This window comes from Caenorhabditis remanei, chromosome I (assembly GCF_010183535.1).
Source record: "Caenorhabditis remanei strain PX506 chromosome I, whole genome shotgun sequence".
Classification (NCBI taxonomy): domain Eukaryota; kingdom Metazoa; phylum Nematoda; class Chromadorea; order Rhabditida; family Rhabditidae; genus Caenorhabditis; species Caenorhabditis remanei.
This window is the reverse complement of record NC_071328.1, coordinates 15,191,246-15,208,004: the sequence shown is the minus strand read 5'-3', so window position 1 is coordinate 15,208,004 and position 16,759 is coordinate 15,191,246. Positions and strand designations below refer to the sequence as shown.

The window sequence follows — 16,759 nt, the reverse complement described above, 5'->3', positions numbered from 1 at the left end:
ATTTCAGCATTTTCAACACTGAAATGTATCAAAAATAAGTTTTCAGGACGATTATTCTAGCTGGAAATTGATTTCTCAGGATTTCGACGCTCCACGACTCAAATTTAAATTGGAAACCTGATTTCTGACACCAAAACCACTCAAATAATTAGATTTTGGTCCAAACCAGTTTTTGCAGCAATTTCTCTATCAAAAGCACCGAAAAATGCCCATTTTTTGCAGTTGACATATTTCTGGTAGCTCCGCCCACTTTAAGATCAATATTTGTTTGTCAGTGTAACTTTCAAAGTTACGCAGACCAGCTACCTGGATTCATATACAACGAATGATCACATCTTACTGTAGCTACAGTATCCTCCAATTTTACAATACATAGCTACAGTATGCATTCTAATCTGTTCTGTAGCTTCTTTTCGGATATCAATGAGTCCAATCCGGGTAACGTGCAAATCCTGAATTTACACCATTCCAGTTAAATGAGTAACTAATTTCTGAATTCCCCGTTGAGGAATCTTATTTTTGAGAAGAATTAAAACTGCTGTTTGAACTTATAATCTTTCCGAGGAGATGTGAACTTTTGGATAAGATGAAATGATTAGAATATCGAAGGGAGGAAATTTGCCATTGTTGTAGACCCAAATTAATTGGTCGAGGGTTCCTATATTAGGGAATACCTGGACTGGGTTCGACATCTGGAACAACATAATGGCGTCTAGAGCTCTATTTTTGTAGTTGACAACGTTTTGATAGCTCCGCCCAATTTTGAGTTATGCGTCTTTAAAGTTACACTGACAAAAAGTTACACTGACCAACATGATTTGCTCAAAAATCGCACTGAGCCATCTGGCCACTTTTTTGGAAAAAATTGGGGAAAATTATGGCTTTAATATCATTTTCTAACAATTAAAGCCTAAAAACGGTTTTTGGACACCTGATATTCAGTTTAGAAGTTACCTAGAGAGAGTGAGAGAGCGAGAGTATTATTGTACATATTCTTGATATTTATTTGAAGAAAACAAGACAATAAACCACTAATACAACAAAAAGTGGTTTCACGTTGACTCCGCCCACATTCTTTTCCGGTTCTCTCTTCTCGACATTCCTGTAAACATAATAGAGCCAAATGTCTTCATCACTCATAGTATCCCATCTCGATTTTGGCGGTGGATCTGGTTTTCTGGGGGACTTTTCTGACGGACCCGTGGGTGCCTTGGTCATCTGAAATTCTGGCGGTGTAGTTGTGATTGCTGGAAGCGTCGTCGTCGTCTTTGGTCCGGCGGTAGTTTTGAATTCTGACACGAGGCGTTGCGAACAGACACCGATTAAGACGCAAAACTCGTTTTGGTAAAATGAGACATTGAAGAATGTGGTTTCTTGGTGTCCGCGTATAAAGGCGGGGTCGTCTGGAAAGATTTTTACAATGACATAAAAAAGTTACACTGACAAAAACTTTTCTTTTCTTCAAAAGTCAAAAGTCCTTGTCTGAATTTATTCAATTTTAATATTTTGATAGAACAAATTTAAATCTGCATTTTTGTAGTTGATAGCTCCGCCCACTTTTGAGATACGGCTCCTTTAAAGTTGGAAATTTGCGAAAACAGCCTAAATTACTAATTTTCAACGCGAAAATGTGATTTTTACATCAAAATAACCGGGAAATTCCATTTCTGGCGTCAAAAACTATTCAAAACCTTATTTTCCATGTTGGAAACCATTTTTTTGGAAAAAATCGAGTTTGGCCGAGTAGTTGTTGGTCAAGGTGCACCAACGGGTACCAGGGTTCGATCCCACTTGGGGTCAATTTTTGTAAACTTCAGTTTTTTCTAATTTTAATTTATTTTATCTTCTAGATAAAATCTAGGGCTATATTTTTGTAGTTGACAACTTTTTGATAGCTCCGCCCACTTTTGAGATACGCGATGTTAAAGTCCTGCTTCTCTGCGCATTATTACCCTTTCATTTTTAAAACCGCATATCTCAAAAGTGGGCGGAGCTATCAAAACATTTTGAACTACAAAAATAGAGGTCTGGATTTGATATTTATAGGGATATAAAACTTTCATAACATTTCCATAAAATTTTGCATGTTTTGGTCACTGTAACTGTATTGGTCTTTATGAAAATGAAACCCACTTGGTGTACTCAACCCAACAATTGTCTCCCTTCCATTCACTATTTTCACCAACGGACTACCGTATGACTTTGGGTTATTTGGCGCGTACATGCTGCATCGCATTTTATAGTCGTCGGAGTAGGTGATCTGGAATTCAATTAATTTTTTTTTGTTCCAAAATTTAATTTAATTACTCACGTTCAACATAGAAGTATAAATGTCACGCCCTCTTTGCAAATTGAATCGATACAACTGCGCAGAGTCTCCTTGATCCCGGATATCAGTATCACCTAGACATGGCGGATGGATTTTCAGATCATAACCCTCTCCAAGATCCAAAATCATTGGTGTATAAGCAAAACTGTATCGATCGAAGACGAGTTTATCACAGATATGCAGAATGTATGCATGGACAGGTTGAATCGGTGTCTGGGGACACCCTGGATTCTGGGGAAAACGATAGCAACGGAGAGGTTGGACGGAGAATTTTTTGAGGAAGTGCTGGGGGACTTCGGTATGGCTGAAAATCGTTTAAAAAAAGGTCTGAAAGTTACGTACACTGACCAGAATTGACCAGAAATAATGAAATATTTTTCAAGTTTTACAGTGACAAAAAGTTACACTGACAAAAATTTTTGTTTTAGAAATCAAAAATCCTTGTCCGAATTTATTGAGATGTTGATACTTTATTTGAATTTATACCAGTTGTGTAGATAAAACTTAGGGCTATATTTTTGCAGTTGACAACGTTCTGTTAGCTCCGCCCACTTTTGAGATATACGCCTTTGGAGTTGGAAATTGCCATTTTTAACGCCAAAATGTGATTTTTACATTAAAATAACCCGAAAATTCACTGTCTGACGTTTAAACCTACTCAAAACCTAATTTTCCATGTCGGAAACCACATTTTTAGCAAAAATTAAGTTCGGCCGAGAAGGGGTTGGTCAAGGTGGACCACTATGAAAATGGGTACCAGGGTTCGATTCCGCTTGGGGTCAATTTTCGTAAATTTTTGATTTTTTCTGTTGTTAAGTTATTTTATCGTGTAAATCAAATATAGACCTCCATTTTTCCAGTTGACAACTTTCTGTTAGCTCCTCCCATTTTTGAGATATGCGTCTTTAGAGAAAGCAGCATTGGAGCCCGAGTGAGAATCTTTAAAGGTCCAAATCTCAAAAGTGGGCGGAGCTCACAAAAAAGTGTCAACTGATAAAACTTGCAAAATGTTGTTTTATATATTTTTTTAATTAAAAATTTTGTTCTCGCTCCGCCCACTTTCAAGATATAGGTCTCAGAAGGAAAACAACAGATTACGCGTCCAGATTTGTTGAAAAGGAGTTTAGCGGCGGTTTTTATGGATTTTCATATCAAAATTGCGAGATTTGTACATTTTAAACAACGTAAAGACGTCAAAACCCCAAATACATCATTTTTCCTCAATTGTTTGAAAAAATGAACCGGTGCCTCAGCGGAGCACCTGGGTTCGGTTCCACTCGGTGGCAATTTTATTTTTATTTTTTGAAAATTTAGTTTCTTGGTACCTGGGAGTCAAAAACATTGCAGAAAGTCAAAAATTCTACGCCGTAAATTTAAACTAATGGCAGATTCCAAATACGCGTCAAAGGCACGCCAGATGTGTTGTAAAGCCGTTTTTAGTGTGTTTTCAATGGTTTTTATTGATTTTTTATTCAAAATTGCTAATTAGAACCAAGATAATGCAAAAATAGTTTTTTAAACCGTTAATTTCAAAAATTCAGCAACAAATCTACACCGCCATAAATATACACAAGTAATCTTTAAAAACCCATATCTCAAAAGTGGGCGGAGCTGGAACAAAATTGTAAACTAGAAAAATGTGTGGAATTTTATTCGCAACATTTTAATTGTTAATTATTTTTTCGTAGCTCCGCCCACTTTTGAGATATGTGACTTTAAAGATGGAAGTTTGCAAACATTGAAGTAAACTGCATAAAGCAGTCATTTTTAACGCCAAAATGTGATTTTTACATCAAAATAACCGGAAAATTCCACGTCTGACGTTAAAAACTATTTCAAAACTTAAATTTTCATTGCAAACCGGGCCGAAACGGGCCGGCACGGGCCGGCGCTTAACTCGCTTCAAACTGAGTTTTATGAGCTGAAAAATATACCAAAATTTAGATCTCGACGAGTTCTATCTCCGTGACTCACTACGGGCCGGATGGCTATCTGTTATTGTGCCGCGGGCCGGGAAAAAGTGCCAAAAAACGCGAAAACGGCCAAAAAAGCCATTCTAGCCCGGCCCGCGGCACAATACCAAATAGCCATCCGGCCCGTAGTGGGTCACGGAGATAGAACTCGTCGAGATCTACATTTTCGTATATTTTTCAGCTCATAAAACTCAGCGAGTTACGCACCGGCCCGTGTCGGCCCGTCTTGGCCCGGTTTGCAAGTATGAAATAAACTCACTTTGTCCCCTCCATACACTTTCCATTAAATTCCGATCCATCAATATTCCATTTCATTCCGTTTCCCAAAACAGGCAAAGACAGTGTGAGAATATGTCTTTTTGATATCACAATAGCAGCCGATTCATGATTTCCATCATTCGGGCCTATTAAAAAATAGGACAGCCAGTACCAATTTCTGGATAACGATGGTTGGGAGGTGTTGTCTAAAATGACAAAATTCCGTCAAACGAATTTTTAAAAAATCACAAAAAAGACCTTACTTGAATCGTGTTGCCCGCAAGTGTTTAGTCGTTCCTCATTTTCTTCTTTCGATAATTTTTCGGTTTTCAAAATTGTGTAGGTGATAAGGAGATAGATTAAGGCAGTCGATAGGAATTTCATTTTTGAATTTTTGAATTGCAGTGATACTTAAAAATGAAAATTGCTCGAGAAATGAGGCTAAGTGATGAAAAATGGAGTTTTCAAAGGTTTTTCAAATTTTTGTTCACGTTTGTTTTTTCAAAGATCCCTTTCAGAGTTTCTGTGTGAAACTTCTATATCTGGTGTGTCTTTGGCGCATTTTTAGTGGAAGATTGCGTTTTTAGAGGGCAATTTCAATTTCTGGCGTAAATTAGGTTTTCATGCGAAACTCGAGCGTCTGGCGTGTCTTTAACGCGTTTTTAGTGGGACTTTGCGGTTTTCGAGAGAAATGTCGATGTCTGGCGTGCCTTTGACGCGTTTTTATAGTCGAAAATGAGGTTTTCATGCGAAATTCGGACATCTGGCATGTCTTTGACCGTTTTTATAATCGAAAACGGGTGTCTTGGGCGCGTTTTTATCAAACAAAACAAAATTTGTATTTAACCCATATTTGAGCGACTGGGGTGACGTTGACGCGTTTTTATTGTAGAAAAATGAGTTTGAGCCAATTGCAACCGATTTCTGAGCACTTTTTTTGTGACTTTTAGCTGATTTCAGCATTTTACGCCGCTTTCAGCCAATTTTAACCGGTGTCAACCAATTTCTAAGCAAAATACTGTCGTTTTCTGCTGAAATTCAGATACATAAAATAATGGTGTAAAATTCGTTTTTTTGCCATTTTTTCCGCATTTCGAAAATTTTAAAATTTCAGCATAAATTTTAAAATTTCAGCATAAATTCGGAAACTCCGGCATAATTCGATAAGTTTTGGAAATTTGTTTTATATAAATTCTTTCTCAAATTTGTCATTTTCAAAATTAAATTTCCGATTATATTCCCCGACTTTGGTTTTTTTCACTTCATAATTGTAGTCCAACTCCACTTTTAGCCTCAATCCTTAAAAATTTCCGAGATATTATTTAATTTAATATTTTCCATTGAGTTATACGACGCCAGCAGCATAAGTTAATCCAATTTTCCAATTTAAAATTGACGTTTCCTTTCCACCTGCCCAACCCTAACATGCCACCATTCCCATTCTCCATTTCTAGATGAATTTCAATTTTTTCATTTTCCCTCTTATCCATCTAATTTTGACGCAAGAACTCCAACGATGCGAGAAATTTCTGACGTGCGAGTACTGCGCAGGTGCCGAGGACCTTGGTGTTAGTTGTCGGTAGGCTTATTGTATTTTTAAAGTTAAAAATTTTGATAACAACACAGTCTCCCAAACCCCGAAAAACAACTGCAAGGGAAAATTCTCAGTGGAGCGCAAAGGCCGCGCGCTACAGTAGTCAGAAATATTTTTTTATTTATTTTTCAACTGAAAATTTTGATTTTATTTAAATTACGAACAATAAAGGAAGTAAATAGTGAGAATTGTCCATAACAAAAAACGAGAAAACCAAAAGCAACATTTCGGAAAAAAGAAAACTATTTTTGGAGCAAAAATAAAGGCGCTGATACATATCGAAGTTTTGGCCTTAGAAATCAGTTTTTTCAATATTTCTCGAAACTTATTCGGCAAAAAAGTGACCCATCCATCAGAAATGAACATCTATTTATTGCGGATTTTTTGAGCTATAATAGAAGTGGAAACGTCAAGAAATAGAGAGCTGGATACAGTTTGAAGTCGAGAATTCGCCAATAAATTTTCAGTGGAAAATGCTGTTTTCTTAGAAAAATTATCAAATTCAACACTCAAAAGACATGATATCATGGTTTTTAGAAAAATAATTGTTTTTCTTTGATGTATTCATCACATTAACCATTATTGAAGTGACTTTTTCATCTTTAGCTTTACGCTAAAAATTAAAAAATTCACTTATAGACCTGCAAACTTCTCAAATTTTTCGTTTCACGAGGGGAGATCAAAAATTTCCTTGCAGTTCTTTCTCGGACTTTGGGAGACTGTGAACAAGGAAGAAAAGTTACACTGACACAGATACACTGACAAAATTACACTGACCAATTCCAGATGGTGCATGGAGTCTTTGCAATGTGTATCTTCCAAATACATGTGTCATCCATGGAGAACTGTGACTCATGAGGTGAATTGTCCGGTGAGAGTGCTGCCTACAACGTTTAATGATAGTTTTAACAGGTACGTATTCATATAAGCTTTTCCGAAACAGTGAAAAACGGAAGAAAAGTTACACTGGCAAAGTTACAATGACAAAATTGTCATTGTAGTTACACTGACCAGAGCGGTAGAGCGCATCTGTATATTTTCATGGTTTCCAATTTTTCATGCTTTTAGATTCGAAATAGCCCACTACATCCATGCTGCAAATCGAGTTGCTGAGACTGTTCCGGTTGGAGGTCCAATGTCGTGTCTGATGAAAATACCACAGAACATTCAGCTGCTTTTCGAGCTCAATGTGCCGACTACGTTGGAGCGGGTTGGTTTTTTAATTGCAGATTCTGATATCATTGACGTTGCTATGCTAAAAATCGTTCTTCTGACTCAAAATAAGCTTTGGCGGATGAGTTTCTCCGTGTAGTCTTCTCGGACAATATTTTTGAAAAATTCCAATGACCGTTCCACACTTTTTGCATTTAATTGTAGTTCTGTTCCCGTTATAAATGGTGGAAACAATGAATTGAGCCAAAATGTTGTCCGAGAGGACTACACGGAGGTCACACGGAGTCTGGAGAACGGAATTGTGGCGTTTTGAGAGATTTTTAGTAAATTTCTAAAATATCGGAATCTGAAATGAAAAAATGTGAATCTGAAAAAAATATTGTTACCAAAAACTTTAATGGTGGCTCAGATGTTAGAAAATTTATATGAAATTTGAAAAATTAGTCAAAAACAGTGATTTTGTTAGTTGATTATCAGCAAAAACTGAAAACGCTGAAACCATGAAAAACTGGAAAAAAATCTTGTCAAAAACCGAAAAATTGGTAAAAATCCGTGAAAAAAACGAATATTGTTTTGTCTGATGGAAAAATTGAAAGCGGATCCAGAATCCTCATAACGTCAGGTTTTCAATTTTGCCAGAGAATTCTGACCCACAATTTCCAAGCCAAGACTTACACTGACCAACCACCCATCCCTGACATTTCAAAGTCCAAAATTCCAGAAATCGATCGGAGTTGTGATCGGTGTAAACCACAACTACCGTCACATCTTCATCGGTTTTCGCTCCACCAACGACTTATTTCAATTAATTGCTCAATACGTCGTCTTCACAATGGGTTGGATGGAAGACTTTCCGTTAGGCGGGAAGATGGTCGCGATCTACGTTCAAATCTACAAAGATATTCTCAATTTCGGATTTGACGCCTCTTTGGAACAAGCGGTTTCTCTGTTCCCAACTTATTCATTACTGGTTACCGGACACTCGCTGGGTGGAGCCATGGCTACAGTATTCAGTCTCCATGTTGCTCTGAGGTACCCTCTGAAGCCAGTTAGCTTGTATGCTTGGTCGGGACCGCGAAGTGGGGATGAGACATTTGTGAGGATGCTTAGGGAGCATGTAAGTGACTGATAATATTGAAATAGGTGTAGAGTCCTGGCCTAAGATCCGCCAGTTCGGTCATCGCACTGACCAACTTTTTACACTGACCAAATTACTACTGTGACAAATTTTTTTATATTTTCGAAAAATGTAGAAAAGTACTCCCCTGGTCTAGGAACCGTCAATCTTTTAAATGCGTTTTATTACTGTAGCCTTACTAAGGTCTTACTGTAGTCTTACTAAGATTCTAGTGAATTCCTACTAAGATCCTACTAAGGCGTTACTGTGGTTTTACAAAATTCCTACTGGGGTCTTATTTTTTAAATCGCTGTAAAAAGAAGTCGTGGCATAGGATTCGTCAATTCAGCCATCACTGTTGGGTCAGTTTTATAGATTTTCAACAATTTTCAATTTTTATTTTAATTTTTTCTTTAATTGTGATACCACGATGACAGATCCTAGGCCAGGACTTCTTCTTATACGGATTTCTACAATGTAGGAATGTTGGTCATGAGGGATACTGTAGCCATAAGGGGTACTATGACCCTAAATACCCTAAAAACCCTAAATATGCTTAAAAAACCTAAAAACCCTAAATATGTTAAAACCCAAAAAAAAACTTTTAAAACCCAAAAAAAACCTTAAAAACCCTACAAATACACTAAAACCCCTTGAAAACCCTTGAAAACCTCAAAAAACCTTTAAAACTCTAAAAACTCTACAAATACCCTAAAAACCCAAAAAACCCTTAAAGTCCTTGAAAACCCTAAAAAAACCTTAAAAACCCCAAAAATACCCTAAAAGCCCAAAAATCCCTTAAAGCCCTTGAAGACCCAAAAAAACCTTAAAGTCCTTGAAAACCCTAAAAAAACCTTAAAAACCCCAAAAATACCCTAAAAGCCCAAAAATCCCTTAAAGCCCTTGAAGACCCAAAAAAACCTTTAAAACCCTAAAAACCCCTAAAAAACCATTAAAACTTAAAAAACCCTAAAAATACCCTAAAAGTCCCAAAAACACCTTAGAGCCCTTGAAACCCTTTAAAAACCAAAAAAAACCTGAAAATCTTTAAAAATTAGGTCAGTGTAAGATTTGGTCAGTATAATTTGTCACTGTAAACTCAGTGTGATGGCCGAGTTTTCGGATCCTCGGCCATGACTTCTTTCTTAGTAAGCACCTATACCTATTCCAGCTCACCGAACAATACCGTGTGGTCCGAGACGGTGACCCCACTCCAGACTTCCCATTGAGAGTATCCCAGACAGTACCCACACCACATCATAACACGTTTGAAGTGTTCTACCCGACACATATGACCACGGATAACTATAAAATATGTAATCAGGCAGAATCGGAGACATGTCTGAAGGGGTCGTGGTGGAAAACGTTTTTCTCCCATATTTTCATGTTTGATATGAACTTTTTAAATCATCAGAGAATGGGATATTGTAACGAATGAATATTTTGTCTTTGTAAACGCGCTCTATTAACAACTTGGCCACTGTAACTACATCCGTGTCTTTTTCGACACATCACATTTTATTTTCCGTGTTTGACGCAAAACCGGAGAATTCCCAAAGGGGGTTTTGTTATTGTGAAATTAATTTGAATTCAGAATTTGCACGTTACTCGAAATGATGTCATGATATCCGGGAAGAAGGAGTTTGATCTACAGAGCAGCATGGAATAGAGATTGTTGTATACTGTAGCTACAGTAAGATTTATAAAATTACAGTGACCAAAACCAAAAAACTACTGATATCAAAAGCGGGAACGCTGGAACCCATTCTCATAGTGGTGCATCTTGACAAAGACTATCTTGGCCAAATTTTTGCTAAAAATGTGGTTTCCGGCATGGAAATTTAGGTTTTGAATAGTTTTTAACGTCAGAAATGGATTTTCACGGTTATTTTGATGGAGAAATCAAATTTTCGCGATAAAAATGACTAATTCCGGCTGCTTTTCTTCAATTCTTGAGACTTTCCATTTTTTGTGTGCGGACCTACCAAAAATGTGTAAACTACAAAAATGAAGAACTGGATTCTAGACAGTCCAATGATAAAAATGCTGAAAATAACACTTCTTTTCATAATTTCAGACCAAAACCTCAATTTTGAGCTAGAAAGTCTAAAGTAGCATTTTTCGGTGTTTTTGAAGAAGAAATTGCTGAAAATCGCTATTTTTATGTCTGGAAAATATATATTTAGACCAAAATCTCAATTTTCGAGTGGTTTTGGTGTCAGAAATCAGGGTTTTCAATTGAAGTTTGAGTCGTGGAGCGTCGAAATTCAGAAAAATCCGTTTCCAGCTAGAATAATTGTCCCGAAACCTTATTTGTGATACATTCCAGTGTCGATAATTCTGAAAATTTTGATTTTTATCTCAATTGACCCAATTTTGTCACTGTAACTTATTACTCTATGTAAGTTTTGGCCACTGTAACCAAACTAAATACAATTAATACAATATGGTTGCATGTAACCGTACAATTTTCAATAATATACGGACCAACTTTTTAAAAGTACAAATTCCCTCCCTTTGATATTCTAATCATCTCAATTTATCCAAAAGATCACATCTCCTCGGAAAGATTATATGTTCAAATGCCAAATATTTAATTCTTTTGAAAAATAAGATTCCTCCGGGGAAGTTTAGTAATTAGTTGTTCATGTGATCACAATATGGTTGACTAAAAGTGGGCGGTTCGAGATATTTTCCAGATAGATTCCAGATATAATTGTCATTCCGTCTATATTTTCCTTTTGGAAACCACACGTCCTCTTTTCGCTCTCCGTTCAAAGGCTCAAAGGATCCTGAAGGTATGCTTAGTGGGGATGCTTTGTTAGTAGATGAAATCTGAGGTTGCGCCTTTAAAGTCTTGCTTCTATGCGCTCTCTTACCCTCTCGCCCTTCAAGGTAAGTTCTCAACTGAGTATTAGGCGTTTAGAAACCGTTTTTACACTTTAAATTATTAGAAAATCACCCAATTTTCCCCAATTTTTCAAAAAAAAAAGTGACACGATATTAGATTTTCGACCAAGAGTACCTGGGTTCGGTTCCAATCGGTAGCAAATCTTTTTTACTTTTCAAAAACAGATATCTCAAAAGTGAGCGGAGCTATCAAAAAGTTGTCAACTACAAAAATGAAGATCTATTCTTCCTCTACAAAGTTATATTGTTCCAGATGGCCAACCCCGTCCAGGTTTCCCCCAGCATGGGAAACCCCCGACCAAACAACCTGGTCGAAGAAGAATTGGAAGAGGAGGGAAGCCTACTGACCCGCTTCGTTTGCTGCCTCATCGTCGCAATTGTTGTCATTTTCCTCATCACCCTTGTCGTCATGGGACTTGTCACCGTCTTCTGGCCATCGACTATGCCAAGTCAACCAGTGACCAGTGCCAACATTGGATTCGGGGGATAAATCTATAACTATAACTGTCACGGGGTCTCGGGGGGAGTACTGAAAGTAAACGCGCTCTGCGGAGATTAGCGAAAATTTATCGCAAAATTCAAAATAAATGTGAACATTTTGATTATTTTTGAATAGAATTGATCTTCGAAAATATGCGTTGAAAAACTGACATAAATTGGCTCAAAAAGCGGTCGATTAAGCTGCTTATCAAAACCCCACAGTAATAGCTCGAATTTAAAAAATTGAATTTTGAAATTTTGCGTTCGATCTCAATACTCACCCCCAGAACCCGTGATTTGTGTTTTCCTCCTCTTTTTCTTTTTATTTATTCATCGTTGTGAATAAAAAATAATTGTTAAAAATGTGTGTTTTGTCAGTGTAATTCTTCGTCATTGTAACCTATGTCAGGTTAGGATTCTGGTGGAGGTGGTGTTTAAGATCTGTCCAGATGTTTAGGAGGTAATAGTGCAGAATGTAGGAAAATTCATAGGTGGGATATGGAGTTATAGCATGTGACCTATATCATTGGAAAGATGAAAAAACGCTGATTCCAAATATATATTTAGTTTTTGCCCTTAATGTCTGGTATTCGAGAAAAACGGGTCAAAAACGTCATTTTTCATTTTTCCGAACTTTGACCTCGTTTTTCTCGAATACCAGGCGTCAAAAGCAGAAACTCTATATTTAATTGGAATCAGCGTTTTTTCAGAATTTCAGTTATATAGGTCACATGCTATAACTTTATATCCCATCTACAATATTCTCTAGTTTCTCAGAATAGCTCTAGACTCCTCAGGACATAATCTCCTGATCCCCATTTCTGCTTTTTGCTGCCTATTACTCATAACCAGGCTCTCGAAAATTCGAAAGCTGATAATTAGTGCATGTGCCGAATCAAAAACAAAAAATTCTGACAAAAATTATGAAGGATTACTAATTTGTGCACTTTACTTGAAGAAATATTGCACTTTTAACGTAAGATTCACAATTAATTTGTTTCGTAAGTTGCACTTTCATTTAAATGGGCATATTTACAATATAGAATAAATTGAAAACAGGAAAAATGAAAAATGAGAAAAATTGACCCCAAGCGGGATCGAACCCTGGTACCCATTCTCCTAGTGGTGCACCTTGATCAGAGTTGAGCGGAATGCGGTTTTTGAAATGGCGGAAGGCGGAAGGCGGAAAGCGGAATGAACATTTTTTGGGCGGAAAGCGGAAGGCGGAAGGCGGAATTGAAAAAATATCGGCGGAAAGCGGGGAGCGGAAGGCGGAAGCGAAAATTTTTTGGCGGAAGGCGGAAGGCGGAAAGCGGAATGGAAAAAATGTCAATAGGCGGAAGGCGGAATACAATGTCGCTTTCAAAAATACGATTTTGGCTTTATTTTGTCTGACCTTGACCAAGGCCTTCTTGGCCAAATTTTTGCTAAAAATGTGGTTTCCGACATGAAAAGTTAGGGTTTGAGTAGTTTTTATAGTCAGAAATAGAATTTCCTGGTTATTTTCTTGTAAAAATGCGGTTTCCGACATGGAAATTTAGGTTTTGGATCATTTCTAACGTCAGAAAATGTAAAAATCACATTTTCGCGTTGAAAATTACTAATTCAGCGAATTTCCAAATTAAAAGACGCATATCTCAAAAGTGGGAGGAACCATCAAAAACTTGTCAACTACATGAGGGGACGGTTTAAAAGGAAAGACGAGAAAAACTGAAGTGAAAATGAATGTGACGCGTCTTGTGAGAGCAAGAGATGAGGGTTGTCGTCTTTGTGTGTTTCCCACGACGTCACTGTACCTGTCACTGTAATGTTCTAATCAGAAAACGCGGAAGTGATTTTTCTGAAACGGAAGTCGGAAGTCGGAAGTAAAATTTCTAATCCGGAAGTCGGATGTCGAAAGCCGGAAGCAAAATTTCGAAAACGGAAGTCGGAAGTCGGAAGTCGGAAGTCGGAAGTTGGAAGTCGGAAATAGATTTTTTCGCAAAGATTCAAAAACTCCTAGAAAAAGTTCATAAAAATCGCGAAAATCAGTGAAAAATTAGTTTTTGGCTGAAGAAAAGCTGATTTTCTGTCTTTTTAGACTTTTTTTCCTTCTATTTCTGCGAGATCTACTTTTCCGAAATCCCACAATTATGGAATGACGGAAGTCGGAAGTAAACATCCGAAAACGGAAGTCGGAAGTCGGAAGTGAAATTTTCAAAACGGAAGTCGGAAGCCGGAAGTCGGAGGTGAAAAACAGCCCGGAAGTCGGAATTCCGCGCAACTCTGGTTCTTATCCAAAGTGCTCATGAGTTGGTAAATAGAGAATGAGGTTGGCGATGTTAGTTAGGATTTTTAAAAAACGGGCTGTGTTTTCAAGTTTTTTTAAGTCATCAAAACAAGTTCAACATTTCAACTTTATTTCATTCAATTAATCATTAAAACAAATTCAAGCAATCAATCAATAACTTTTAATTCAAAATTATCTGTTCCACATGTAACTGTTGCCTTTCTCCCATCGCATCTTCTGGTAATTTCAACAGAGTGAGAGTCTTCCCTTTGTTCAATTGTTCTGCAAAAAACTGTAAACATTGAAGTAAGCGCATCAAAACACACCTATACTCTAGTCCTGACAAAACCTGTCTAAAATCAATTCGAAGCCAACCATACACTTCAAGGTTTTCCAATCGACCCTCCGACTCTATCCATTTTCTGATAAAAGCTCTCAACACTTCGGGGTTTGTATAGGTTTTTTGTTTTTGGTCATTCTTGTGTAAGATTGTAACCTTCTTGCAGTTCGAAAAGTCTTCCAAATGCATCCAATGACCGTCACTGACAAGGAAATCGTCTACTCTGAACTCAGATCCAACACGGTACTTGAAATGTGCTGCGACTTCACAGAACAGAGAAAGTTCGGGAACTTCTCTATGCATTTCCAAAATGTACTTATAACCTTCTGGCGAAATATTACCTGATAATATCTTTAGCGATGTTATCACAAAACTCAGCTGTTTCACATGTTGCAGCACACGTATCACGAATTCTTGGCTGTAAACTGTCTCAAAGTGAATAGAAATTGTCGGGTTGAAGACAATTGCAAACTGAGTTAGCAGTGATTTTACAATAGCTTTGAAATCACGACTCGTCCACCGATAAGTGATAACTCCATTATCCTGAACAATTTGTAATTCATAAACATCTCCATTTTTTTGACTCTTGACTTTCATTGGATTCCAGGTTCCCTTCAAGTCAAGGGTAATTTCCGAGATTTCAGAAAATTTCATTTCTAAATTGAACCAGTTTGGTGGAAGAATGGATTTCATGATGAATGCCGACTTTTTGGAAACAAAAGATACCAGAAGTCTGAAAATAAAATTGACAGTGTAATTCACCGGCTACAGTAGCACAGTTAAAACTTACATCTCTCGTAGATTCATGTATCGACTTATCTTTGTCAGCGGGACTCCTGGAAGACGAAAAAGAGAAAACGGTTTGGAGACTTCAGTCATTATTCTGAAATGATGAGAACTGGTCAAACGGTTTGGGAAAGGAGTCGACAAGAGAAAAGAGCAAAAATCAATATACTGTCTTGAGGTCGGACAGGCCCACTCTTCTATTTGTGTTTCCCAAAACTAGTATTGTAAAGGGACTAACTGTCACTGCACCTGTCACTGTTCTTATCTAAAGTGCTAATGAGTTGGTAAATCGCGAATGAGGTTGGCGATGTTAGAAGACTAGAAACAAACGGAAAGCGCAATTAAATGTTTGAACTCTATCTGCTTTATGAATAAAATTCTTGTTTGTAATAATAACCGCGTTGGCAATCTTGTTAGTTCCGTAACAAGTATTTGGGCTGAGCTTTCAATTTTCATAAAACAAATTTAATTTGGTTACTGTAACTTCTTAGCTTTTTGACAGTGTAATCAAACTATTCTGATATGATCTTATGTATACCTTTTCTTTTTGTAAACCGTACAATTCTCAATGATACACTGACAAACTTTTCTAAAAGTGCAAATTCTCCAATCATTTCAATTTATACAAAAGTTCACATCTCCTCAGAAAGATTATGAGTTCAAACAGCATATTTAATTCTTTTCGAAAATAAGATTCCTCAAGGGGAATTCAGTAATTAGTTGTTCATGTGATCACAATATGGTTGACTGAAAGTGGGCGTAGCCACTGGAAAAGATAGATTCCAGATATAATTGTCATTCCGTCTATATTTTCCTTTTGGAAACCACACGTCCTTTTTTCGCTCTCCGTTCAAAAGCTCAAAGGAACCTGAAGGTATGTTTAGTGGGGATGCTTCGTTTGTAGATGAAATCTAAGGTTACGCCTTTAAACTCTTGCTTCTCTGCGCTCTCTCACTCTCTCTAGGTTATTTCAAAAGTGAATATTAGGTTTCTAAAACCGTTTTTAGGCTTTAAATTGTTAGAAAATGAAATTAAATCCATCTGAAACAGAATTTTCCCAATTTTTCAAAAAGTGAGTCTATGGCTCAGTAGGATTTTTGAGCAAATAATGTTAGTACCTGCGTTGTGTTCCAGTCATCGTAAACCGATGTTTCCACTGTTGGTCAGTGTAACTTTTTGTCAGTGTAACTTTTTGTCAGTGTAACTTTTAAAAGCGCATATCTCAAAAGTGAGCGGAGCTATCGAAAAGTTGTAAACTACAAAAATGAGGCTCTAGACGTCATCTACAAAGTTATATTATTCCAGATGGTCAACCCCGCCCAGGTATTCCGGAACATGGGTATCCGCCGACAAGTCCTGCAACAGCGGGAAATCCGACAACAGCAAGAAGAGGAGGAACAACCGGACCGCTTATTGTGGATCGTCATGGTCGGAATTGTTGTCTTTTACATTGTTTTCGTCATCATCTGTACCCTTCGCGTTGACAAGGACATGCCGATAAAGCCGAGCAATATTGGATATAAGGGATAA

The 16,759-nt window shown here is 37.2% G+C and overlaps 3 protein-coding genes across 3 annotated transcripts; 2 read left to right on the top strand and 1 right to left on the bottom strand.

The window, feature by feature from the left end:
* Positions 1-1,002: 1,002 nt before the first annotated feature.
* Positions 1,003-4,944, bottom strand: GCK72_003253 (uncharacterized protein; the record flags this gene model as incomplete). Its single annotated transcript, XM_053723917.1, has 5 exons — positions 1,003-1,403; positions 2,134-2,260; positions 2,312-2,633; positions 4,562-4,766; positions 4,824-4,944. The coding sequence occupies 5 exons, from the start codon at positions 4,942-4,944 to the stop codon at positions 1,003-1,005; spliced, it is 1,176 nt and encodes a 391-aa protein (XP_053592562.1).
* A 2,003-nt stretch (positions 4,945-6,947) lies between these two features.
* Positions 6,948-9,882, top strand: GCK72_003252 (uncharacterized protein; the record flags this gene model as incomplete). Its single annotated transcript, XM_003098602.2, has 4 exons — positions 6,948-7,066; positions 7,223-7,364; positions 8,049-8,444; positions 9,616-9,882. 4 exons carry the CDS (start codon positions 6,948-6,950, stop codon positions 9,880-9,882), a joined length of 924 nt encoding a protein of 307 aa, XP_003098650.2.
* Positions 9,883-16,534: 6,652 nt separating this feature from the next.
* On the top strand, positions 16,535-16,759 carry GCK72_003251 (uncharacterized protein; the record flags this gene model as incomplete). Its single annotated transcript, XM_003098651.2, has 1 exon — positions 16,535-16,759. The coding sequence occupies one exon, from the start codon at positions 16,535-16,537 to the stop codon at positions 16,757-16,759; it is 225 nt and encodes a 74-aa protein (XP_003098699.2).